This window comes from Monodon monoceros, unplaced genomic scaffold (assembly GCF_005190385.1).
Source record: "Monodon monoceros isolate NGI ecotype Baffin Bay Population unplaced genomic scaffold, NGI_Narwhal_1 Super_Scaffold_20, whole genome shotgun sequence".
Lineage (NCBI taxonomy): Eukaryota > Metazoa > Chordata > Mammalia > Artiodactyla > Monodontidae > Monodon > Monodon monoceros.
Genome location: NW_021703777.1, coordinates 29547285 through 29575008, shown reverse-complemented (window position 1 = coordinate 29575008; position 27724 = coordinate 29547285). Strand labels below are relative to the sequence as shown.

The 27724-nt window shown below is 35.0% G+C and overlaps 1 protein-coding gene across 6 annotated transcripts in view; it reads left to right on the top strand.

Moving 5' to 3' along the window:
- The window catches only part of LRBA (LPS responsive beige-like anchor protein), a 747970-nt gene that overhangs the window by 352347 nt on the left and 367899 nt on the right, over nucleotides 1-27724 (top strand). For all 6 annotated transcript variants that reach the window (XM_029235039.1, XM_029235041.1, XM_029235037.1 and 3 more), the window contains one exon: nucleotides 4134-4300. In XM_029235039.1, coding sequence (XP_029090872.1) covers nucleotides 4134-4300 — 167 coding nt within the window. The remainder of the gene's footprint in view (nucleotides 1-4133; nucleotides 4301-27724) is intronic.

Below are 27724 nucleotides of genomic sequence, written 5' to 3'. Positions count from 1 at the left end.
GAACTTGAGAAGTCACAGATGACAGAAATAGAAAAGCTTTCCCTTTTCAGTTTAATAGCATTTTCAGATAAAGGTGGTAGGTTCAGTTTTGTACATTTTTAATTTTAGGTACTTATTGAATGATTGAAGACTATCCTACAAATAGAATTGTGGGTTTGAATTTAGGAAAACAGCTGTGTTAGATATGAAAAATTTGACAGCTAGATCTAAGTTGATAATAATAGATGATATGGGAGTGGATGATATTGCCAGGGGACATATGACAAAGCCTTGAGAAAATGCCAGCATACTGGGAAATGATGCAGAAAACGTCTGACCACCAAGAATGGTGATCAGAGTGATAGCAGAAGGATAATAGAAAAGTCTGCTTAATTTTAAGTTCACTCCTCTCTGAGCTTTCATAAAAAGGACACATAGTAAACTTAGGTAGAGACATAGCATCTGGAAGGAAAGACTGAATGTGGTATTGTCTTCATTTCTTTATTTACATTTAAAGAGTCAGAATAGCTACTTGAATTATAAATGTTCAGTCTAAATTGTTTCTCTCTTTATTTTCGCCCTGCAAGTAAGTGAATTTTTTTTCAAAACTAGGTGTATTTATCTTATATTTTATTAATTCTATGCTAATAAATCTTAGATTTCTTTAGCAATAATCAATTATATTTGAATTAGTAGTTTCCAAGATGCTTATTTCTTTTGTTTTTAAGATTCAGATTTTTGGGGGTTATTGTTGTGACGTCTTATTACTTAGTTTATGTGTTGCTTAAAATAGGAATATAGAAAAGTTGATGTAAAGTAAAATTGAATGCAAGTACTAGACCTGGCCCTTGATTTTATTGATAGATGGTACATTTTGGCAAGGTCTCTTGGGGTACCTCCACTCAAAGTTTAAACACAAGCACACACACACAAATATATACTCCTTCAATAAGTAACGTGTGTTTGATCTTGAAGCAGAATTCCTCATCTGTACTTGACTTTGAGTGATGTGTCATATGTTGAATTTGTTATTGGTTTTTAATAAGAATATATTCAAATTCCATTTTTAAGTTTTAAAGAATAGATACAAGTTCAGTATATCTTTACAAAACATTCTTGTTTGGTTTCCTTTTATCATGTTTTAAGGTTACATGTGACTATAATGTTCCACAATGAGACAGAGATTGATAATCAGGAAAGAATAGCCCTTTAATGTGATTTATATCTATAGATTTTATGTCAGATATGAAAAGTTGCTGTTTAAATTGTAAAGGAGGATCCATTAAGGAACACTTTAAACCATTTTACTATTTAACATACCTTGAGCTCTTCTTTATAGAATTATGCCTTTTAAAGCAAACTTTAGTTGCTTACCAAATGTTTGCAAAATATGATTTGATAAAGTTAAATTATTCTAATATTAATGAAATACAGAAATAATAGCCTTTAAAATAGTACATTTAATATGAAGGTATGTGTTGTTTCAGGGGAGTATAGAAGCCAGTTATTTTCTAATTTCCATCAGTAATTTTAATTTCCTCTTGTCAGGTAAGGTTAGACAAGGGTAGACAATGTATATAGTAGGGAATGGTGAAGGTATAAAAATTCTTCAAATGTCTCCCATTTTGTCCTGTTGTCCTGTTGGTTTCAGTGTATGGTTGGGTTAGATGTGAAATAACCTGTAGGTTGTTGCCTAGTTCTGGGATGAATCTCTGAAAATATCACATAGCAGTTGACATTTTTGTTACAATGGAATCATTCCCTAGTTATCTTCACTTAAACTACTCCCCTTCAAGTATTTATTAATCATATTTTCTTTTATTTGCTCAAATCATATTTTTGACAAACTGAATTGTCCTATGGTTTGGCTCAGTCTTTTTAATGTACTATCCAGCATTTGCCTTTAATTTCTTATAAATCTAATTTCTAACATGATTTATTTTCTTCATATCAGTGTTTAGGTAAAAGAAGTACTTTGCCTTTACTAGTGTACAAAAACTAACCTCTTAGAGGTTGGCCAAAATCTTCCAGTTGTACAATTCCTAGAGCTAATATAATCTCTCATTGTGCCCATGAAAACAGTTAGACCTGGCGAGGTAAAGTGAGTTAGTTGCCCAAGACCGACAAGAGATACTACCAAGGATGATGCTTTAGTCTGGTTTTTGATTTGCTTCCCAATCTTATGTTTATTCATATGCATATATAATATATATTCATATATATTGAATATAATATATATTATATGATATATGTGACAGGGACTTAAGCATCTGCAAATTTGGGTATTCGTAGGGGTCCTGGATCCTATTCCCCCCACCCCATAGCAAGGCACTGCTGTACTTTTATTCCCACTTCCCTCCTCACAATCTATAAGGAGTGAGGATTCTCCAGGGCAAAGGCTGTCAAGCTAAGTCAACTTTTTATCCCTATAGCCTAGTGTTTTGCACAGACTAAGAGAGATTTGATTCCTTATGCATGTCCGTAAACACCATATCAGTTGGGTTGCTTATGGTGTTAGGAGCAGAAAACCCACTTCACACTGGCCTTCAGTGACTGAAGAGGAGCTTACAGGTTCTAGTAAAAAGTCTTAGGAAAAAAAAAAAAGGTCTCACAGAAAGTATAAAGGTAGGCTGGTCTTTGATCCAGAAGTTCATGATTCCATTTGGAATAAACTCTTACTCTTTATTTCTGTAATTCTCATAGCTCTGCTCCCTTTGGGTTTTGGCTTCATCCTCAGGCTTGCTTCTCTCCTACAGAAAGAGCTTTCAATACTCCTGGAATTATGTACTTCCTCTTTTACACTGTAAGAGGAAGGAAGGAATTACCCAGCAAAACTTCTGACCTTTCCTCTTAATTGCACCAATTAGATCAAGTGCTGTTCCCTTAGACAGTTTGTCAGTGTGGGTGTGATTATTACCCTCATTGGTTTAGGACAGTTAAGGCCCTCTGTTATTGCTGGGACAGTGCTGGGGATAGTGTATGGCAACAATCTATCTAAACTGGTATACAGTAGGAAAGGGCTCCAACATCAAATTTTTATTACTCATCATAGGTTGTGTATACATGTGGATGTATATGTGAGCTTTCATTTGGAGCTTAAGGGAAAGGATCCCAATAGACTCTGTGACGAGAATTAAGTTTACATTAATTGTTTTTTTAATTTTAAACAATTAATTAACTAGGTAGTATAGCACCATAAACATGACACCACAAGTGTCTGAATTCCAAAAGAAAAGAAATAAGCAACTTGGAAACTAGTGATTGTATTGTACTGAGTATTGCTAAAGAATCCTAAAATTTTGTGGCAAAATTGATGTCTAAGAAAGTACTTTTCCAGCTTTAATGTATAAATCACCTGGGGATCTCATTAAAATCCAGATTTTGATTTAGTAGGTATGGAGTGGGACCTATAATTCTGCATTTTTAATAAGTTCGTAGGTAATTCTAGTGCTGGTGGTCCATTTTACAGAGCTGGGGTTTAAAAGACCAAACTGTTTTTGTCATTTTCTAAAGGTGTTGAGAACCAGCTCAGTTTACTGGTGCAGGCCACCAATGTCTCTTTTCTGGACTTCTGCAGTAGCCTTGTAGTAGCCTCCCTCCTTAACCCTCTTGTCCCACTACAATCCATTCTCTAAATGGAGCTTATAGTGATCATTTTAATATGTAAATCAATCACATCACCCCTGTAATTAACCTTCTACTGGTATTCCATTGCATTAGAATGAAATCTAAACTCTTTACCATAACTACATTGTACTAAATGATGCAGCCCCTGCCTGCCTCTCCAAACTCATTTCATACCACTCTTCCCTTTATTCACTTTGCTTGAGTGCTTTGCAACCGCCCTTCATGCTGCTTGTAATGTGGACCCTGCATCTTCACATGACTGGCTTCTTCTCTTTATTCAGGTCTCTGCTTAAATATTAACCACTTCTGAGTGTATCTTATGAGTGACTTCAGAGAAATAAGTTCTTGGGGGATTGTTGTAATGAGAGTAGATCACCAACTCTGTCAATTCAGTTAAAGAGTGATGTAAAAGTCACTTTAAAGTTTTGGTTGGTTCAGTTCACATTAGAGATTATTTCATAATGCATGTAAAGGGTTTGTTTCCATATTTTTATAGTATTAATGGATATTTCTTTTTCCTATCCAAGTCACTGTGTGCCCAGTATTCAGCAGACAGACGAGAAGATGAGAAGATGTGTGATCATTTGATAAGAGCAGCCAAATATCGAGACCATGTGACAGCAACTCAGCTAATCCAGAAAATTATCAACATTCTCACAGACAAGCATGGAGCCTGGGGAAATTCTGCAGTGAGGTAAAGTTATACCTTTAGGATTTGGCCACTGATTTTCTGTAGAAGTCCTTGGTTTAGATAAATGGCTTTGGATATGATCAAGGCCAGATGAAGAACAAAGTAATTTAATTTTGTATTTTATCTTCTGCAATGAATTTAAAGCAAAGGGGAAGGAGAAAATCAGTATGGGTATAGTTATGGATCTTTGTGGAAATTTCAGTTCCCTTCAACTACTTCAAAAAGAATAGTTGCTCATATATTTATTTACTTTGAAGTGAACTGTTAAGGGAAGTAGTTAGTGTAAACTGCTTTTACTGGTTGCACTTATATCTGAATTTATACAAGTACAACACTTTATTTAAAGAAACTATTCCCTATTTTACACTTTTGAGTTTTTAACACATAAATTTGAAAACATAATAATATGTGTTGCTTTCTTGAGTTTTGTTGCAAATTACAGGGCTATGATGAAACAATACCATCTTTAAAATTTTATTTACTACATCTACCTCCTTTTAAGATTACCAAACTGAACGTGCAATTTTTTATTCTAATTTTAGAAACAAAATATTTACTTTCTAGGACTAAGGAACTTAGATAAATCATAAAATTTAGTCTTTTTGGAATATTTTATTCTACAAGTCTTAGGAACATGTTTTGACTCATTTAAGTAATGTTAATGAAAAAGTTCTTTATTTTCCCATTAGAAAGATATTTTTTAATTCCGCATTTCTGCATAAGTTTTTCTGGAAGACAACCACAAAAGAAAACAGCAAATTACTTGTATATTATATATAGGCGTAACTGGTTTCTGCTTGTGTTTTAAGCAATTCACGTGTCTAGCAGACATCAAAGTCTAGCTTTAGAGATTTTCCAGTAAACAGAAAAAGATTTTAGTTTTTTTTTAAGCTGAACTTTAAACTAGTTGAGTTGAAACCTATCTGATATGGGATGTTTTTGTTTTGAGTACAAGTATTCACTAATATAGAGTAGATATGTCTCATCATGCTTATCGTGAAGAATACTTAAATAAAATGAATTACGTTTCTGGGCATATCATTTTTGGTGTTCAGAGGAAGGAATGCAGGTCAAGGTCTTGAAGGCAAAAGGACTGAGTAAAAGCAGAAACCATGTTTGTTTGTTTGTTTTAATTACTGTTCCAGCTGATCTCAGCTGCAAGAATGGTCATGGGAATGACATGAATTACTGGGTCAGGGCTCTCTAGTGCCTTATATTGCAACATGTAAAAGCCTATGGGTGTGTGATTGGAGGGGACTGGGGAAGGGGAGTTGTATTGAGGATTTTAGAGTTTCCAGATACTTTAATGTAACAGATTTGTTATAGTCATTTTGACACCTGGTACTGAATAAATTAGAAGATTACTTTGATGTACAGTGCTTGGCACATACTGGGAACTAAATATATGTTCGTTACATTTTTTTTTTTAGGCTTAAAATTTTTGTTTTTGACCTAAAAGGAGTTTTACAATTTTAAAATGAAAGCCTTTAGGCAACTTATGCCAAAGGGGTCATTTTTATAAGATCAAAATTCTTTCTCGTGATAGCTATACCATTGTATAGCTCAGTATACCTGTGCTGTCAACATGAAAGTGTTTTTCTGAAGTGATTTTGGTGTAATAAAGTATCTTGGAGAACTAAATGGACTGTGAAATGTATTTGTCTAGAACTAATTAGTGTTTCTGTAATAGAGTTGTTCAAGGGTTCAACTCTATTATTCTATAAAGCCAGAAAAAATTGAATTCTGAAATTTTAATATTTCCCCAAATTTACAGAACATTTTTTACTTTTTTACTCTTGAGTAAAAACAGCTGTCAAACTGTTTTCTTTTAAATGTGTACATTTTTAATTAAGAGCAACAACAAATGATTCATCATTGAAAGGAAAATTAATATTAGTGAATTGATATTTTCCTCTTTATAGATCTCATAACTTACTTAGATTTTATTAAAAACAATGCTTAGCAAAGCACATTGCCTCCATGCTGATATTTTTGTCGTCGTATTTAGTTCAGTGTCACATTCAACTGTTACTTATTTGGAATACCTGGTTGCTCCCTAATGCCTTTAATACAATTATCTTAAAATAGACCTTTTCAGTATTAATTCCAATTAGAGTGGATTTCTAGACCTTGGTGCCCTTTTTTAGGAAGCTGTGTAAGAAAATGTAGTTGATAAAACGTATGCTGACTTACCATTCTTTGAGAGTGGTTAACTATTCTGATTTCCCTTGTATGAGGCTTGCATAATCAGCTTGTAAATTATGGACATGGTTATAATAAATGAGACTAACACAGTGTACTTTGTTCTTCACTTAGCATAATTCTAGAAAACATAAATGGCATTAGAGAGAAATCAGAGTCATACTGTAGCTATAATGCATTTAACTATCCTAAGCCTGTTAAAAGAAATATGCACAATGAGCAAAATTCTAGTAAAGAGGATTAAATTATTTTAAGTATAATTCCTTTGTGTTTTATCTTAAGAATTATAGTAGCATTTTGTCTTATAAATTCAATCATATTAGAATATATAGAAATTTCATTTGTGGCATTTTTTATTTTGACCCTCCTTTGGAATCCACATAATTTCCTTGTAGCCATGGCTATGTAGGCCTAATACTTTCCCATTAATGTCATTTGTTTTGTTTCACTATTGATGGCTTTTCTAATGCCACACGATCAGCCGGCTGCAATCCTGGCAGCTGGCCTGGGATCGGCAGTGGTTTTAATAAATCACAATCAGACCCATGCCATTACATCAATATTTTTAGTCAATTATAGAGAAGGTCAGGTGCTACATTCAGTATAGGAGCCTCAGCATGTGGCATTTGAGAAACATCTGGTCCTGCAACAAAACTGCAAGCTGGGAAAAAAAGAATCCAATTTATCCCATCTAAAGAGACCAAATGAAATCTGCTGCTTTATGGATAACACAATGATGATTATAGCCATTTTGAACATGTTATACTTGCTAGACTTAATACCCTTTATAAAGACATATTCCCAAAAGTTTCCATTCAATAAAAACTGAAAATGAAAATATTATTTTCTCAGAAGCAGATGGGAATTGTTGTTTCCTCACAGCAGGCATCTAATATCTTTTGACACCTAGTGACCTGCCTGAATGCAATTTGTGTCTTAATATCCCGCTTATACCAGCTTTTGCCACAAGAGAAAGAGAGAGGAGCTCTCTCTTTCTCTCTCTCTCTTCTTTCTTTGATGCCTAGACTGTTGCATTGGCAGGTAAAGAAAGTATTCCTCCCTTAGAGCTCTTATAACTGTGTGCCCTTTACTGTCATTGCATTTTTTCAAATGCTTAGAGGTTTCAGGAAATAATGGGACAGACAAGTACCTGTTCATCCATACATTACTGTCACCTGGAGTGAGGCTCAGGTGAAAACAGAGAGAGCTTGATAAGAATAGTGGAATAAGCAAGAAAGAGGCCACAAATGAACAGAGTGGCAGAAGTAATTTTTTTCCGGTGCATGGAGCAGGCATTGTGTTTATTTGGGTCAGGAGACAAATCATCTTTCATGTAGATGACACCTGGTAAAGTGGCTGAATGTAAGAAGGATGAGGAGAGATGATGGAGAACACTGGATGGAAGTCTCAGAGGACATACTACCCTTTTCTCATATCGTCCTTCATTGCATTCTAATAGGCTGACTAATGTACCATGGAAATTCGCTCTTGGTATTAGTCCGGGAAAGAAGGTGGTTCTCTTCTTCTCTGAAAAATGCATGGATAGAGCTAGAAACATAAATTATCTTAGAAGTAATAAGGTTTAGGAGTTTCTAAGAGAATCTCTTATCAAGATTCTTGAATGCTTTTGATTAGTTTAGGAGACTGTATTTAGGTTTAGATTTCTGCTGCTTTAAGAAACTCCATTTCAGATTGCTTGAATGTGTTCTAATGGATGCCCTCAAGCTAGAGGCGTCTCTTCCTGAAAGACATTCATCTTTTTTCTGTGTCACAAGCTTGCTGGTAAAATCTTTGTGATGCTCTCTCCAATTTTTCTTCAGTAAATCAAATCTTCCTTCTTTCAGAAAGATGAATGCTGTAAGGTTGGAGTGTTATAAAAAAAAAATCAATGCAGGCAAAATTGAAACAGTATGCCTCTGTATTGATTGGCCTTGTGAAATCGAAACTAACAGCTTTGTAACTGTTCCAGTGGACAGTTAGCTGACCTGTAATGGGCAAGCTATCAATATTAACATTACTGTTTTATCTTGTACTATGTCATTTTAAAATCCAGAGTCCAAGGAAAGGAAAGGCCTAAAGAATTTTTAATCTTTGTAGGAAATATCCCATTTTCTTTTTATATACCATTGTTTGAAGAAAGCAGTAGCTAATGTACTTGACCTATAAAAAACTAAGACTAGGGCAGTGTTGGTTTTATATCAGTTACTCTTTTTAAAACACAACAACAAAAAAAAACCTTGATTTTTTTGAAAATAATTTCTGATTAAAAAAATTTCGCTGGTGAAATTTAATATTGAGCTCATCTTTTTGGATGTGTTTCCCATTTCAGCGGAAGTGTATTATGTCTTTTGAAAACATTCTTCATCTCCAGTTTTTTATTAAGTAGGCAATACCAGTGAATTTCTAGAGAAATTAAAGTGCTAATACGCTTTCCTTATCAAGAGTTCATTTTAGGCATTTGATTTCATTATAGTACGTGGGTAATCAAGCAGATCTCTAGTCATAGTACGTGGGTAATCAAGCAGATCTCTAGTCATAGGTATAATATACCCAATCTTATTCTTTCAAATGCTTTTGTTTTTATTCCTACCCACCCCTGGGAGCTAGTACTTGACATCAGTACAAGCACCACTCATTGCTCTCTCTGGAGCTTTGATGATGCTAGAAATTCTTTATAACCAATCCCGACAATAACATTGTAAGATGGCTTAATAAACCGAACATTTTTTCCATTTACCCCCTCCTTGTTCCCTTTCTTAGAAAGGAAAGAAAAAAATCAATAGCTTACAAAACAAATGGAAGAATCTATGGAGATGTCAGTTAAAGAAAACAGGTGTATTTGAAAGTGTTTACATGAAAAGAATAGTTTCAAACACTAAGCACATTAAATACCTATGCCCAGAACGTAATTAGACTTGTTCATGTTCTTAGTTTTGTGATAAGTTGATATTTTTTAAAATTTATTTTCTTACTGAAGTATAATTGATTACAATGTTGTGTTAATTTCTGCTGTACAGAAAAGTGACTCAGTTATCCATATGTATACATTCTTTTTTATATTCTTTTCCATTATGGTTTATCACAGTATACTGAATATAGGTCCTTGTGCTATACAGTAGGACCTTGTTGTTTATCCATCCTATATATAATAGTTTGCATCTGCTAACCCCAAACTCCCGGTCCGTCTCCCCCCACCCCAACTCCCTCTTCCCCTTGGCAACCACAAGTCTGTTCGCTATGTCTGTGAGTCTGTTTCTGTTTCATATATAAGTTCATTTGTGCCATATATTAGATTCCACATATAAGTGATATTATGTGGTATTTGCCTTTCTCTGTCTGACTTTACTTCACTCAGTATGATAATCTTTAGTTGCATCCATGTTGCTGCAAAGAAATTTCTGGTATTGTGTCAGTACTGAGGAGCAGTTCTTTTTCCCTCATATTTTATGGCCACGGTGTAGTTGTGTTATATAGTTATACATGCTTATGATACAACTTTTATTATTAGTCAAATCTAACAGTACACTGAATGACTTATTAGAAATGTATGACTGTTATGTTTTGTAAATCAGTGATGCTGAGTATATGAGAATTGAATAGTTATATTTTCTAATAATGTAAGGCAAAAAATACATAATTTTATAGGCAATTAACATGTTTTACAATATTCAAATGAATATGTTCTTATAATAATTTTGGGTAAAATATTTTTGCTACAAAGTAATTTTAAAGAAATAAACAATAAAATAAGTTATGGTATTAAGTACCAACAATTCAAAGTTAATAAATTGCAACCATAAAAAAAAAAAACACATTGAAAAAGAAATACAAATTATTGCACGTATGTTCACTAAAGACACCAAAACGTTTGTGTACATTTTTGCAGTCCCCTTTCAGTTTCATTATTCAGTGAAGTCTCTTCCTGTTTTTCTTGATAGTCTTTCCTCCTGAGTTCTCTGACAGTTATGCACAGTATATGCTGCAGAATTTTGCTTGACAGTATACTGTGTTGTTTGTTTTGTGTGTAGATTATAAGATGTTTACCTTATGCTATTGCCATAGTTCCTAGCTTAGTGATGAGCCTGTAGTATATCCTAAATAAATTTTTTTTTAATCAGGTAGACTACTTGTCTTCATTCATAACTTATCTTAAACTTATCATTATGCTAGGTATTAAATCAGATAAATTTCTCTCAACGAAAGCAGCAAGAAATTTAAACAGTAAAGTTCAAAAATATTTTTATCACAACTGGTGGTATTTTATGAAGGATGATATTAATTCAGAAATTAAGGAAAATGTAGTAGAAATAGAATATATCTGAAAAGAGATGTACTGTAGATAATAGTTACAGACTTGGAAATTTTGGTTTCTGTTTGTAAAGAACACTTTTCTGTAACAATTTACTTTGAATATTTCGATTAGAAAAATTTGAAGCTCAATAGGTAATTTTAAGTTGTAACTTGGGTGGGGAGTCCTTGAACTTTAATAGTCCCTGGTATAATTTTTGGTATAATCAAAAATTTTCAGAAGTATCTTAAAGGGTTGGAAGCAGATGAAATTCTTTAAGGAGTTTGAGAAAATTTAGTGGTTTCATATAAATCTGGAGAGGAACCATACAATCTGTGTTTTTAACAAGTACCCCAGTACAAAAATCACTTGAAAACCACAGCAGTAGTTTAGCCAAACTTGCAATTTGTTGTCAGGGCTGCCTTCCACTTAAGACTACTGTAGGCTATTCTTGTAGCTGATACTTGGCTGTTTCAAGTTTTGTTTCTCCTGCCTATTGGAGCACTTTTTCTATTCATATTTGTTTAACACCAGCTGTGCATCATTTACTGTGCACAGTAAGGCACTCCAAAAACCAATATGAGTAAAACAGATATGTTTCTTGCCCTCATAGAACTTTCTGTCTAAGAGAGGCAATGGGAAAGTGAACAGAAAATTATAAATAGCTTAAAAGCAATGATTTTAATTTCTCACTGTATATAGCCATAAATAAGGAAATAGAAGGCTTTTTTTTTCATCCATCTTTAGTTTTTCTTTGGTAAAAGATCAGTGTGATTTCGTGGAAAGAACACTAGTGTGACATCTGTATTTCTATTCCTGACTCTTTCACTAACTGGTTATGTGACAATGAACAAGTTAAACTAACAAAATCTTATTTCATATGCATTTTATTTATTTCAGACAGATTACCTGTGAGAAGAAAGCAACAATAGTTGGTTTGCATTAGAGCCTGAGGCTTAAAGGAGGAGGGAGATGTTAACACAAATTATTGCAAATATGGCAAATGTTACTATTAAAGTAAGTTGATTAAATGTAAAATAGATAGCTAGTGAGAAGCAGCCACATAGCACAGGGAGATCAGCTCAGTGTTTTGTGACCAGACCAGCTAGAGGGGTGGGATAGGGAAGGTGGGAGGAGACGGAAGAGGGAGGGGATATGGGGATATATGTATACCTATAGCTGACTCACTTTGTTATACAGAAGAAACTAACACACCATTGTAAAGCAATTATACTCCAATAAAAATGTTTAAAAATTTTTTCTCTTTCTGATATTTAATTGCTAGTGTATAGAAATGCACTAGATTTCTGGTTATTACTTCTGTATACAGCAACTTTGCCGAATTCATTGATGAGCTCTGGTAGTTTTCTGGTAGTGTCTTTGGGATTTTCTATGTATAGCATCATGTTATCTGCAAACAGTGACACGTTTACTTCTTCCTTTCTAATCTGGATTCCGTTTATTTCTTTTTCTTGTCTGATTGCTGTGGCTAGGACATCCTAAACTATGTTGAATACAAGTGGTGAGAGTGGGCGTCCTTGTCTTGTTCTTGATCTTAGAGGGAATGCTTTCAGCTTTTTACCATTGAGTGTGATGTTTGCTGTTGGTTTTGTCATATATAGCCTTTATTATGTTGAGGTGTGTTTCATGTATGCCCACTCTCTGAAGAGTTTTTATCATAAATGGATGTTGAATTGTATCAAAAGCTTTTTATGCATCTATTGAGATGACCATATGGTTTTTATTTTTCAGTGTTTTAATATGGTGTATCACACTAATTCACTTGTGGATATTGAAAGATTCTTGCATCCCTGGAATAAATCCCACTTGATCATGGTATATGATCCTTTTAATATATTGTTGGAGTCAGTTTGCTAGTATTTTGTTGAGGATTTTTGCATCCATGTTCATCAGTGATGTTGGCCTGTAATTTTTGTGTGTGTGTGTGGTATCTTTGTCTGGTTTTTATATTAGGGTGATGGTGGCCTCATAGAATGAGTTTGGAGGTGTTCCTTCCTCTGCAGTTTTTGGGAATAGTTTCAGAAGGATAGGTGTTAACTCTTCTCTAAATGTTTGGTAGAATTCACCTGTGAAGCCATCTGGTCCTGCACTTTTGCTTGGTGGGAGTTTTTAAATTACTGATCCAATTTCAGTACTGGAATTGATCTGTTCATATATTCTATTTTTTCCTGGTTCAGTCTTGGGAGATTGTACCTTTCTAAGAATTTGTCCATTTCTTCTAGGTTGTCCATTTTATTTTCATATAGTTTCTCTTAGTAGTCTCTTATGATCCTTTGTGTTTCTGTGGTGTCAGTTGTAACTTCTCTGTTTTCATTTCTGATTATTGATTTGGGCCCTCTCTTTTGAGTTAACATTTGAACCCAGGTAGTCTGACTCAGAGTCTATACTTACAACCATTATGTAACTTCTTAATGTTAGTAATTGGTACTAGGTTTTTGAGTGCTTACAATCTGCCTGGCACTGGCTAATTCCTTTACAAAACTTTCATTGGATCTTCACAATAACCCTGTAAAGTGGATACTATTATTTCTACTTTGCCTTGGAGTAAATGAAGGCTTAGACACATTCGTGACTTTTCAAATAATAAAGCTTCTGTTTTTACACCTTATAGTTTGCTACTTCAGTCAACATTGAAAGGTTTATCCATGTTTGATGTTTTGTTTCAAGAAGTACAGGTGTGAGTGCCACTCTTATTTTTTGGGAATTTGATTTTTCTTTTCTTTTTCTACTCTTTCTACCTACCTTTTACTTACTTATTTTTTTAGTTTTACTTATTTAGCTTGCTTGTGTCCAAACTTTTTTTTATGCAAAAATCAAACCAACAATAAAAAGCCTTATAAATATTGTTCTTAATTAGAACCCAGTATATAATATAGATAAGAAGGGTCCCATCCTAGTTGACATCAAGAGATCATGGGTTTCTTACTCATTGCTCTACAATCATCTCATGATGTGAAAATCACTCCGCAGCCTGAAAAGGGAATATTGGTCCAATGGAAGCTTGTTAGAATAAAATCAAAGTGGAACCTAACCTCCTAATTTATAATCTAGGACTCTTTCTAGCTTTCTGCCCTGCCCCCTATATCTCTCATCATCTTATATTGGGTTATTTTTTTTAAGTGTATTGAATTTTTAGTAAATGATACATACCAGTGTTCAAATATTACTTACATATGAAAGTGATGCTTGATTGGACCTGGATCAAAACCACCACATAAGCAGCTATAAATATTATTGGAATAATTTGAATATAGATTCAATATTATATATAATATTGTTTTAATAGTTCATTTCCGAATAATTAACACTATTTCTAAATAATAATTGTATTGTTTTATAAGAAAATATCATTGTTGTTCTTAGGAGATACATTTGCTTAAGGGTTGAAACGTCATGCTGTCTATAATTGTCAAGTGGTCCAGCAAAAAATAAATAAATAAATAAACATGAGGGAGAGAGATTGAGTGGAAGCATGTTAAAGCAAATATAGCAAGATAAGTAAACAAGGTGGTTTAGGTAAAGGTATGTAATTTTTTTCGATATTCTTCTTGCTGCTTTTCCATAGGTTTGTAACTTTTGCTGGGAAGAATATACTTCTGAGAAAATACTGAGAGATTGTCTCTTGGGTTTCCCTTACATTGTTTCCCTCTAGCTGTGGTTAATTGAGAATTAAAGCTTGATGTTAAAAATAAAATTTTTTGGTTGCATATTCAGAATTAGAAATTTTTTTACTTTACTTTCAGAGTTCAGTAAATTCTTACCAAATGCTTTATGTGTCTTAGAAACAACACGTAGGTTAATGTATTATGCACTTTCCTTGAAAACACCTGGTATAGTCATATTTAACACTGTAAGGTATGGTTGGATGCACCTAATCTATGCCTTACCGCATTTTGTAGGTGAGGAAGCAGTTGTTGAGAGCTTAAATAATTTGTTGGAGATTGTACAAGTGATGTCTGACAAAACCAAGACTCAAAATCTTCACCATTTTGAGCTTGACTGAATGACTTTCATGAAATCATTTAGTTACTTATTCGTCAGTCATTCCAAGTGTCTTTTTCTTTCTTCCTCCTTATTTCTTCCTTCCATCCTTCCTTTTATTGATGTTTTTGTGATTAAGTTTTCAAAATTGGTTAATTTTGGAACTAATATTTGTTAAACACCTATTATGTGTCAGGCATTGTGCTAATTGCTGAGGCTGTAATAATAGAAAAGACAGACATGGGTTCTGTCCTCATAGAGCGTAGAATTTAAGAGCTTGTTACTTCATTGTGAGTATGTCCTGGGATTTTCTGGCTCTGCTGGTATCATGCTAAAGCAGTCATATAGCATTTTCTGTTTAGAATGCTTTCACTTTGTGCTTCATGCTCTTCTCAGTGTTTGTCCATCTTGTCTCTAAGCCTCTTGCATATATATTGTTTCCTTCTCTAGTTTAGGTGTCCTGCCATGTCTCCTATAACAACCTCTACTTCCCATGTTACAGCCCTTGTGACAATGAATAGTAATTGCTTTTGAAATCACCCCAGACTCTTAACCTATAAATGCCATTAGGGAAATTATTATATTTATTTTTGTTCATTAACATGTGCTCGGAATATTACCTGGAATATTTTAGGCAGTTTAATAAGTGGCTTTTTAGTGATTGAAAAAAAGAAGTATATGTTTCAAAGTTTAACATACGATAAAAACAGAAAGGAACTGGAAAATCAAGTTTGTGGTTTGGAATTTGTTTTATCATTCTCTCTTTTTCATAAGACCTAGGCCACATGCCTAATTAAAAACCAAACCAAACAAAAAACAACAGCGGATTGCTCTGTGCACACTGTCTGTAGCTTGTCTGGTCCCAGCCTGTGTTTAGTATGATTTGGTAACACTAAATCATTCCCAAACCCAAGATTCACTTGAGGTCTTTTGATACCTCTCTCTCCCTCCAAACCCACCAAAGAATTTATATTGTTTTAAAGTCAACCTGGGGAATAGTTTATGTGAGTATTCTTCCAGGGTTTTCAAAGGAGGCTCTGAAGATTGGACACAGACTGAATTTTGGACTTTACCCATAGATATCTAGAGTCCACAGGAATAAATATCCAGTGAGTTGTCTTTCATACGTTCTCCCATTCCCAAAGAATCCATCGTTTCCATCAATATCAGGAACTTTTACTATATGCCTAATTAGACTGAGCACTTACTGTTGGGAACAAAGAACCACATTGACTGTAGAGCCTGTATTAGTCTCTCATTGCTACTGTAAAAATTACCACAGATATAGTGGCTTGAATAATAGTTGTTTTTTAGGTTCAGAAGCCTGAACTTTGTTAGCAGCACTGTGTTTCTTCTGGAGGCTCTGGAGGCAATACATTTTCTTGAGTTTTTTGAACTTCTAATGCCTGCATTCCTTGATTCATGGCCCCTTCTTCCAGCTTCAAATTCCCCAGCACAGCATCTTCAAATATTCAACTCTGCTTCTGTTGTCTCCTTCTTTTTGTTTGTTTTTATCATCATTTGCCTTCCCTCACTTTAACCCTCCTGCCTCTCTCTTATAAGGACCTTGTGATTACATTAGCTTACCGAGATAATCCAGGGTAATTTCCTCATCTCTATACCTTTAATTTAATCACACCTATAAAATCTCTTTGCCACGTAAGGCCATGTATTCACAATTCTGGGGATTAGTATGTCGACATCTTTGGGGGCCCTTATTTAGCCAATTGCAGCACCTATTCTTTTAATTCTTTCTTTGAGATGATATACTAATATTGTATAGCTAGTGATTTAGTTTGCATCTCTTTTCTTACTAGATATATAATATTGGCAGAGCACTTATTAGTTATTGTTCTTTTTTTTTTTTTTTGGCCACACCACATGGCTTACTGGATCCTAGTTCCCCGACCAGGGATTCAGTCTGCGCCCTTGTCAGTGAAGGTGTGGGTGCCTAATCACTGGTCCGCCAGGGAATTCCCTAAAGTGTACAGTTTTTATGTTTATATATATATATATATATATATATATATATATAATGTATGTATCTCCTTCAAATCATCACCGCAATCAAAAGATTTCCTCCTGCCCTTTGGTGATTCCTTCTCTTCTACCTTCCCTACCCCCAGGCTTCCACTGATCAATATAGACTAGTTTATATTTTCTAGAATAACTTGTCAATAGATTTACCCAGTTTGTGCTCCTTTTTTTTTTTCCTGGTTCCTTTCACTCAGCATAATTATTTTGAGATTCATCCATGCTGTTGAATATATTCATAGGTCATATTTTGCATGTGAATATCCATTTGTTCCAGCGCTATTCATTAAAAAGACAATTCTTTATCCACTGAATAACCTTTGCACCTTTGTCTAAAATCTGTTACCCATCTGTATGTCGGTTTATTTCTGGACTTTGTTTTCTGTTCTCTTCACCTCTGACTGTCCTTCTGCCAGGACCACAGGGTCTTTGATTACTGGCTTTACAAGTCTTGAAGTCAGGTTGTATTAGTCTTCCAACTTTATTCTTTTTCTGAGTTATTTTGGACAGTGTAGGTCTTTGGAATTTCCAAATGTAGTTTAGAATCAGCTTGTCAGTTTCTGTCCTGGGATTGGATTTGATTTTGTTGATGAATTTGGGGGGAATTTACATCATAATTATATTGACTCTACTAACCCATGAAAAAGGAATGTCTCTGCATTTATATAGTCTTTAATTTCTTCCAGCAATCTTATGTAGCTATCAGTATATACATATTGCCCCTCTTTTCAGATATATACCTATGTATTTTATATTTTCTATTGGAAACATTATTTTTACTTCAGTTTCTGAGTGTTCATTGCTGGCAGATAGAAATACAGGATATTTTGGATATTGATCTTGTATCCTGCAGCCTTATTTAACTCAGTTATTCTAGTAGATTTTTGTAGTTTCTGTCTGATTTTATATGTAGGCAATTATATTGTCAGCAAAAAAAAGACAGTTTACTTCTTCCTTTTTTTTTTGCCGCACTGCAGGGCTTGTGGGCTCTTATTTCCCCTACCAGAGACTGAACCCTTGCCCTCAGCAGTGAAAACTTGGAGTTCTAACCACTGGACCACCAGGGAATTCCCTACTTATTTCTTTATAGTTTGGATTTTTTTTTTTTTTTTTTTTTTTTTGGCGATATGCGGGCCTCTCACTGTTGTGGCCTCTCCCGTTGCAGAGCACAGGCTCCCGACACGCAGGCTCAGCGGCCATGGCTCACGGGCCCAGCTGCTTCGTGGCATGTGGGATCTTCCTAGACCAGGGCACGAACCTGTGTCGCCTGCATTGGCAGGTGGATTCTCAACCACTGCGCCACCAGGGAAACCCTGTAGTTTGGATTTTTTTCAGGAGGGGGTTGTTCTTTTCCTTTGCCAGATTATCTAGCATAATGTTGAATAGAAGTGATGAGAGCATAAATCTTTGTCCTTATCCTGATCTGAGGGTGGGGGAGACATTCAGTCCTTTATCATTAAATATGATGTTCTTGTAGGTTTTTCATGGATACCTTTTATCAGATTGAAGAAGCTAGCTTCTATTTCTAGTTTGCTCAGAGTATTTATCAGGAATGGTTTTCTCTTATTAGTTTAATTTGGTGTTTAATGTTAAAACAATAATTTTTGGATGTTAAACCAATCTTGCATTCTGATGATGTACTCATCTTGGTCATGAAGTATTATCCTTTTCATATATCATTGAATTTGATTTGGTAAAATTTTGTGATTTTGTGTAGAATTTTTACATTCATGACTAACATTGGTTTATGGTTTTCTTTTAACACCTTTGACAAGTTTTGGTATCAGGATAATGCCAGCCTCAAAATGAGTGGGGGGAAAAAAAATGAGTGGGAAGTCATTCCTCCACATCATAATCTGAATAGTTTATGTAAAATGGGTATTTATTTCTTAAATGTTTTATAGAATTTGTTAGCCAAGACAAGTAGGCCTGGAATTTTGTTCGGTGAATTTTTAAACTACAAAGTCAGTTTTTTTAATACTTTAGAGCTCTTTTCATTTATTATCAAAGTTGTCCAATTTAGTGGCATCAACTTATTCATAATATTCGTTTATTATTCTTTTAATGTTTGCAAAATATGTGGTGATGTTGCCTGTCTTATTTCTGATCTTGGTAATTTGTGTCTTCTCTCTTATTTTGCTTCATGAATTTTTCTTTCTCTTTTTTCTATTTCTTTGATTTTCATTGTGATATTTATTATTTCCTTTCTTCTGCTTTGGGTTTTATTTACTATTGCTTTACTTAAGGTCAATGATTTTTAGACTTTTTCCTAATATAGGCTTTTAGTACAATAAATTTAGCTCTAGGTACAGCTTTGGCAGCATCTCACATATTTTGATGGGTGGTATGTTCATTTTGTTTCTGTTCAAAATCTAATTCTCTTCTGACTTTTCCTTTGAACCAGGGATATTTAGAAAGATGTTACTTAGTTTGCAAGTAACTGATATTAATTTTTTGAAATTTGTTTTATGCCCCAGAATATGGTCTGTTGTGGTGAATGTTTCAAGTACACTTGAAAAGAATGTGCATTGTGCTGTCATTGGGTATAGTGTTCTGTAAATGTCAATTAGGTCAAGTTGGTTGATAGTGTTGTTCACGTCTTATATAATCTTACTGATTTTCTGTCGACTTGTCCTATCAATTATTGAGAGAGGGATATTGAACTCTCCCATTGTCGTTCTTTCTCTGGCTTTGGGTAGTTTCCTTACATGCTTGCAGTGAGTGGTGCTCTACAGAATGCTTGAGGGCAACATCCTTCACATCTCTAGTGTTCTTTCTCTTTTCAGCCCTCTCCTCTTCAGTACTTAGTCCTAAGAACTCTCACCACCTTCTCTCAGACACAGGTCTGCCTCTTCAACTCAGAGAACTGAACTGGACTGGACTTTGCTTAGCTTTCCTCTCCCTGTGTTTTGGGCTAGAAATCTTAAAACAGTGAGCCTGGGAAACCGTAGGACTCCTTGTTTTTTTCCATCTCTAAGGGATCTCTCTCTTTAGTTTTCTGAGGTCTAGTGTCTTAAAAACTGTTGTTTCTTTTATTTTATTTGGTGTTTTCCATAGTTTTATTTTGTAGGGTAAATTGTAGTTACTCTGTCTTAGCCAGAGTGGAAGTTCTCCCCTTAATTACTTTATTTTAGCAAAAATTGTTTATTGCTTGGTATGTGGCACCATCTGACATGATAAAAATTCAGAGCTGAATAAGTCATAATATTATCAAGGAATTCAGAACAAACAGGGAAACAGATACATATAAATAACCATGACATCAGATAGTAAATACTATTCAAACTCTAGTATTATGAACTAAGTGATATGACAACAGTAAGGAGTAATCAATTCTAAATTTATAGGGGAAACAATGACATTTAAACTGAATTTTGTTAGATGAGTGAATTTTGCTGTGTGGAAAAGCATTTTGGTATATGCTTTTTGTTATGTGATTACTCACTCAACCAATCAGATTTCTTCTTTAGTGCCTGCCTGGAGTTATGAGAAAACCACTGAATATCTCTATTTCAAACTATTATGGAACTTACACACGTTGCTGATGGGAATGCAAACTAGAATAGAATGCAAATGGCATTGCCACTTTGGAAAACTATTTAGCAGCTTCTTATAAAGTTATCATGTAACTCTAAAGTCCTACTGTTAGATATTTACTCAAGTGAAATGAAAATACAGTTCATAGAAAAAAACCCCCACTATTCTGAATGTTTGTAGCAGATAAAAATATCTGTGCTATATCTGTACAGAGGATATTATTTAGCAATAAAAAAGAACAAATTACGGAGACACGCAGCAGTGTGGATGACTCTTAAGTGCATTGCACTGGGAGAAGCGAGACTCAAAAGGTTCTGCATTATGATTCCATTTGTATGACATTTTGGAATAGGCAAACTTAGGGGTAAAAGATCCGTGGGTTTATAGAGGTTGACTACAAAGGGGTACAAGAATATTTTTGTGTGTGATGGAACTGTTGTTGATTGTGTTTGTGGTTACACAACTGTGTAGAAAAAAGTTAATATAGCAGACTCATATCCTTAGAAAGAGCTGATTATAAGACGTATGGGAACTTGAATGGTAAACAGTTCTTTACACAAATATAAAGCTTTCTGTAAATGATAAAAGTAGCTCAGTTTGCCTAGACTGTTTGTACAAACAGTGTGGTTTATGCTAAACATCAGTTTTTATTCTGAGAGTCTGGTATTATGGTACATGCTAGGTAGAGGATACCTTAACAACCAGCACCAAATAAAAACCTTGGGGGCTGAGGCTCTAATGAGCTTCCCTAAAGAAACATTTCACATATGGTCTCACAATTCATTGCTGCAGGGATTAAATACATCCTATGTGACTCCACAGGGACAGGACTGTTAGAAACTTGTGCCTGGTTTCCTCCAGACTTCACTCCATGTGCCTTTTCCCTTTGCTGATTTTGACTTGCATCATTTTGCTATGAGAAATTATAGCCGTGAGGATGACTATATGCTGAGTCCTGTGAGTCCTCCTAGTGAGTCACTGAATCTGAAGGTAGTCTTAGAGATCCTGACACAACTATGCATTTATCAAAACTCATAAAATTGTGTATGAGTTATGCCTTCAAAAAGCCCTTATATCATGTTTTAATTGTGTTTAAAAAGACAAAGGTGCCGAAGTTGTTAGACTTCTTAAAGTTGTGATCCATTCATGACTACAAGAAATTATCTCATGAAGTAATTTTGGCCTAGAAGAATGAACATGGGGGCTTCCGTGGTGGCGCAGTGATTAAGAATCTGCCTGCCAATGCAGGGGACACGGGTTCAAGCCCTGGTCCGGGAAGATCCCACATGCCGTGGAGCAACTAAGCCCATGCGCCACAACTACTGAGCCTGCGTGCCACAACTACTGAAGCCCATGCACATAGAGCCCATGATCCACAAGAGAAGCCACTGCAGTGAGAAGCCCGCAGCCCACGCACTGTGATGAAGAGTAGTCCCAACTCACTGCCACTAGAGAAAGCCCACGTGCAGCAACAAAGACCTGATGCAGCCAAAAATAAATAAGTAAATAAGTAAATTAATTAATTAAAAAAAAAGAATGACCATGGGATTTGGCCTCATATAGCTCTGGATTTGAAAATCAGCTCTTTTATTTAGAAGATTTTTTTTTTTTTGCTAAGCCTCAGTTTTCTCAACTCTTAAATGGCAATGTTAATTCCTGTCTTGCATATGAAATGTTATAGAAAAGCTTGATGGGGATAAAGTTTAAGAAGGGGTCTTTTATTTTTTATTTTTTTTAATTTTTTTTTTTTGCGGTACGCGGGCCTCTCACTGATGTGGCCTCTCCTGTCGCGGAGCACAGGCTCCGGGCGCGCAGGCTCAGCGGCCATGGCTCACGGGCCCAGAGGCTCCGTGGCATGTGGGATCCTCCCAGACCGGGGTACGAACCCACGTCCCCTGCATCAGCAGGCGGACTCTCAACCACTGCGCCACCAGGGAAGCCCTATTTTTTATTTTTATTTTTTTTGCGCTACGCGGGCCTCTCACTGTTGTGGCCTCTCCCGTTGCGGAGCACGGGCTCTGGACGTACAGGCTCAGCGGCCATGGCTCACGGGCCCAGCCACTCCGCGGCATGTGGGATCCTCCCAGACTGGGGCACAAACCCGTGCCCCCTGCATTGGCAGGTGGACTCTCAACCACTGCGCCACCAGGGAAGCCCAAGAAGGGGTCTTTTAAATTAGATGTATGTTTAGAGAGCAAATCCTGTGGACCTGTAACATGAACTCTAGGTTGCATGTGATTAGATGGTGTTAAAGTGGAAAAAAAAGTGAAAAGTTAGTGACAAACGATTATGTTTTAGGCTATACTTGTATTAACCAATGCATTCATTTATATCATAATCCATTTTAGATAAAATGTCAAGTCACAATTAGGCATTTGTTGAAAAGAGAAAACTCCAGGGTCTGTTCTAAAATCAGAACAGCTTTTTGTGGTTCATATCAGCTCTACCTGTATCCCATTTTAATAATTGGTTATGATTATAACCTAGACTTGTTGAAAAACTCTTGGTTATAAAAGTCTGCAGGTAACCTACCAAGTGATGTCCTTGCCTGCAGTCTCTCTTAATAGTATTGCAGCTTCAGCGTGTTATTAGTAAACTCATTCTCTGTGGAAAAACTTAAGATATGACATTCAAGGCCCCTTAGTGCCAGTCCTTAAATCTGCCTTGCCATTCATCCTTTCTATGTATCTTTAGCCACACCAGGCAACTTGCATTTCAAGCACATTTTTCTTTTTTTCCCCTCATGTTCTTCTTTGTGTCTTCAGTGCTCTTCCCATCTTATTTGCTTAGTGAGTTCCTATTTATCTTTCAAAATCCATCTGAAATGTGTCTGCCTCTATGTACTTTACCAGCCTTTGTCTCTTCTTTTTCTCAGAAGCATTACCTGATAGATTATTTCCTTGCTCATGTATGTTATCATAGCACTTGATAAATGTATATATCAAAGCACTTGTTGGTTTGCAACCTCCAGAATTCCCAGGTGACATTCAAAACTGGACTTGTACACGGAGGGCAAGGAGAGACCAAGGAAGAGGCAGACCACTCCAGATTGGTAGGTGGCAGTTTAAATAAGCAAGGGAACTTACACATGAGGCTTGGCTTGGGCAGCTGCTAGATGAGTATATCTCTGCACCCACCCCGAGAATCTTAAGAGTTTATGCAGAGGCCTTAATGTTATTTATACAGGCCAGATAGTTGCAATAACATGTTACACTCTCAAGGCTATGTCCTTGAAGTGGCTCCTGTGTGGGAACAGTGGGCAGAACTTAACATTCCAAGGACATGGAGGGAATAAAGAGCCTCCAATTGCCATGGTCCAGTTTGTGCATCAACCAGCAGTCACATCCTCTTGATGACTTTCTCCAAAAGCACTAGTACACATTTCATATTTATATATTTATATATTAGTGTACACATTTTTTGTTTTTCCCACTATACTAAAAGGTATTTAGAGAATGGAAGACCATAATGTCTTCATTTTTGTATTCTCAATCCTTGGACCAGTACTTGGCATATACTAAATATTCAGTATTTGACACTAAATGAAGGAAAGAACATTGACATTAGAATGTATGGATGTTTCTTCTTACATTCTTATTTTTTTAACAGGAGAGCATTGGGTGGAACTATCCTAAGTTGAATGGGAAACACAGGAATAAACTCCATATTCAGGGATGACAGTTATTATACTGAAAATAGTTCTTGTACTTTTACATCATATTTGCTATCCTAACAAATTTTTGTAGGTAATAATGGAGATGATACTCATTGGCATACCTTCTCTCATCAATATGACATGCTTTTGCTATCGTATTGTACCCTGGTCTTACCTAGGCTCGTTTGACTTCATAAGTATACAGCACCTTCAAAGTTTTCTCTAGAAATTCAAAATCTACATCCTAGATTGCTTTATTTTCTAAAATGACCAATTCCCTCTAGATAGTCAAAATTTCCATTATCTGAGTGTGACTTAGTAAAGGACATGGCTGTGTCCTTGAAATGGCATGTACTAAGTATTCAGTATTTGACACTAAATGAAGGAAAGAACAAATACATTATGTCAAGGTACACATACGAACAATTCAATGAATTGATTCAAGTTGTATTTGCATTTTTAACAGTATTTGTTAATCTAATTAAATTACTAATTTATAAAGTTTGTTGGGGCTTTCCTCTAATCCATCTCCCTTCATCCTTTGGAGATTTTGGAGTAAATATAATCACCTTTGTTATTAAACAGTATTCCCATTTCCATATCTTGCATTGCTTCTTTTTGTCTGTTTCTTTCAAACCTTTTCACATTTTCAAACAGATATAGCAGTAGTTCTCAACCATGTCTACATTTCAGAATTTGGGAGAGTTTTAATTGGTTTGAGGCTGGCTATTTATCTGAAATTTTTAAGCTCCCTAGGTGATTCTTTTATCCTAACAACTCTGTACTTTGGGAGGGATCAGATTGCTACAGCCCTGTAGAACAAAGGTGATGTACTGTGTTTTCATGCAGTATCCCTTCTCATATTGACATTTTGTAAAATGGCATTTTGTACTAACTGTCATGTATTCACTCTCATCGTCTACAATAGTGATATTATACTATCAATACCAAGTCTAAACTTTTATAAAGTTTAATTTTATAATCTTTTACATTATAGTAATTTATGATATTTTATAGATTATATTTGCAATAACATAAGCCTCTGTGAAAAGAAAAATTTATTAGAATTTAGAATAGATTTTGCTTTTCCCTTAATTATCTCTTACAGGCTTTGAAGTATGTTTTATGTTTTAGATACTTGCCTTTTTAGTTACAGATACTTTATATGCAGTATCCAAAAACCCCACACATTCTGTATTATGTAATTTGAAAATGAAGGGAAATAACTATACTTTTTGATGCATTTTAATGAATTTTAAAACTTTTTAAGGTAATAGGAGTTATTCTGAGATACAGTCTAAGGATTTAAAATAAAGATTGATACATTACATTAAGATAATTCTAATGTGATTATCCTGTAAAATCATTTTGTAAAATATTTTGTGGACTTAAAATTTCCTTTTATTTTAAAAGTTTCTTTCTGCTTGCTTATTACATAGTCAAATCACTTGCTATTTATTAAATATCTACTTCAGTATGTATACTGAAATCTCTTTTGGAAATTTTAATTTTGCGATAGATTTTATTTTTTCTGTCTTTGGGATATGTACCTGTCATGTGTTAAGTATTATGCTAACTTGGTAACAGCTAATTGTTTATGTAATAACGAAATACGGATTTCAGTAGGTTTTTTCCTCGTAGGACTGTCATTATTATAGAAATGTGTTAAATATCCATTTGAAAGAACAATCCAGAGATAGAAAGGATTTATGTGTTTCATATACCTTTTTCAGAAAATATTGCTCTTCCAGAATAAGGTCAAGATAGGTCTCTGATCCATATCAGAAGGAGGGGGGAATCTATTTTCAAACTTTTTTAGAATTCAGTTGTTTTTGAGAGCACACTATCTGTGGAGTATTGATTGTTGGGGTTCCGTAGTTAGTCAAAGGCTATCTCCTTTGACTCACCCCTTCGTTTGGTGTCATCCTCCTTCATGTGATAGATTGTTACAATCTCAGGCAGTGTAATTACACACTAGTCAAGTGGGTCATTTATTTCTTTACCTTCACCATGTACCAAAAATCTCCTTTATCTTTGGGAGCCAGATCTTTCTTTTGCCGTAAAAGCAAAATAATGGCACATAAAACATTACATGTAAGAACTAAGCACCATAAAATTATTAAGAGAATAACTTTAAAAAAGCAAACTGTTACATTTTGTATTATTAATTATGTATTTGATAAGTGTATGTAAAGCACTTGGAATAGGGTTTGGCACATAGTAAACATACATTGTTAATTATTATTATGATCATTATTAATAAGTTAAAATCTAAATATTTAGTATTTTTGGATAATAAAACATAGAAATACTTCATTTTACTCTGTTATTCCTAAGAAAAAAGCTTAAAATCATCCTTTAAAATATTAATTTTAGTGTTCTGAGAAAGTATACTATTAATATATCTTTAAAAATTTTAAGCCATGTTCCTTGAGAACTTAATTATTTTTTCTATAATATGAGGTATTAATCTTCAGAATAAATATTCTTCTTTAACTTTACATATAAACACAATGTTAAATGCTTCTATATATCAGAAACAAGTCATGTTAATAATAAAATTATAACCTATAGAGATTGTTATTACTAGAAAAATACCTATGTGTGTTCATATGACCTTGAAGCATTTTAGCATAATTATTAAATATAAAGAAGAAATTATGTTTTCTTTTAAAGTACAGTTTAAACTTAAAATGTGATTTGTCTTTAAAGAAGGAGAACAAAACTCATCTCCTTCATAAGTGAAGTCTGTCTTCTTATGGATTGCTTCCCAGCCTTTCCTGATTTTGTGTATTTGCTCACATCATTCCATCTACCTGTACAGCTCTCCTCTGTACTTGTCTGAGTCCTACTTTTGCTTAAAAGCCAGGTGTGAGTGGATTCTTCCACTGGGTCATGGTATTTGAGTTCTATGAGCTGTTATAACATTGGTAGTCAGTACCATTCCTTTGGCTTATACGTTACACATTTGAGCTTTTATTATTTTTTAAATTGATTGATTGGTTGATTGATAGCTGCTTTGGATCTTTGTTGCTGCGTGCGGTCTTTCTCCAGTTGCAGAGAGCAGGGGTTACTCTTTATTGCAGTGCACAGGTTTCTCATTGCGGTGGCTTTTCTTGTTGCACAGCACGGGCTCTAGACACACAGGCTTCAGTAGTTGTGGCGTGAGGGCTCAGTAGTTGTGTCGCGCGGGATCAGTAGTTGTGGCTCGTGGGCTCTAGAGCGCAGGCTCAGTAGTTGTGACGCACAGGCTTATTTGCTCCGCGGCAAGTGAGATCGTCCCGGACCAGGGCTCAAACCCGTGTCCCCTGCATTGACAGGCGGATTCTTAACTACTGCGCCACCAGGGAAGTCCCTTGAGCTTTTAATATATATGTAACCTATCCCAACCAGATTAGCAGTTCTTAAGGGCAGAGACTATTTCTGTTCATAATACTTTTATGGTACCATATATATAACATCATTTATTTATTCATTCAATAAATATTTACAGTAATTATTGAGGGCTGCTTGTAATTAAAAGTCTAGACCTTTCACATGGGAAGGTGAGAAGCATGATAGAAGATAAAAGCAGCACCAAAAGTTAAAAACAAAAACCCACGAGTTGGAGGGGCACTGGATCTTAGCAGCAATGGCAGCTGCAATTAGGATTGGTGGTGTGGATTGCAAAAAAATACCTTGTAGGCAGAGAAGTGAGAAATTTGACAAA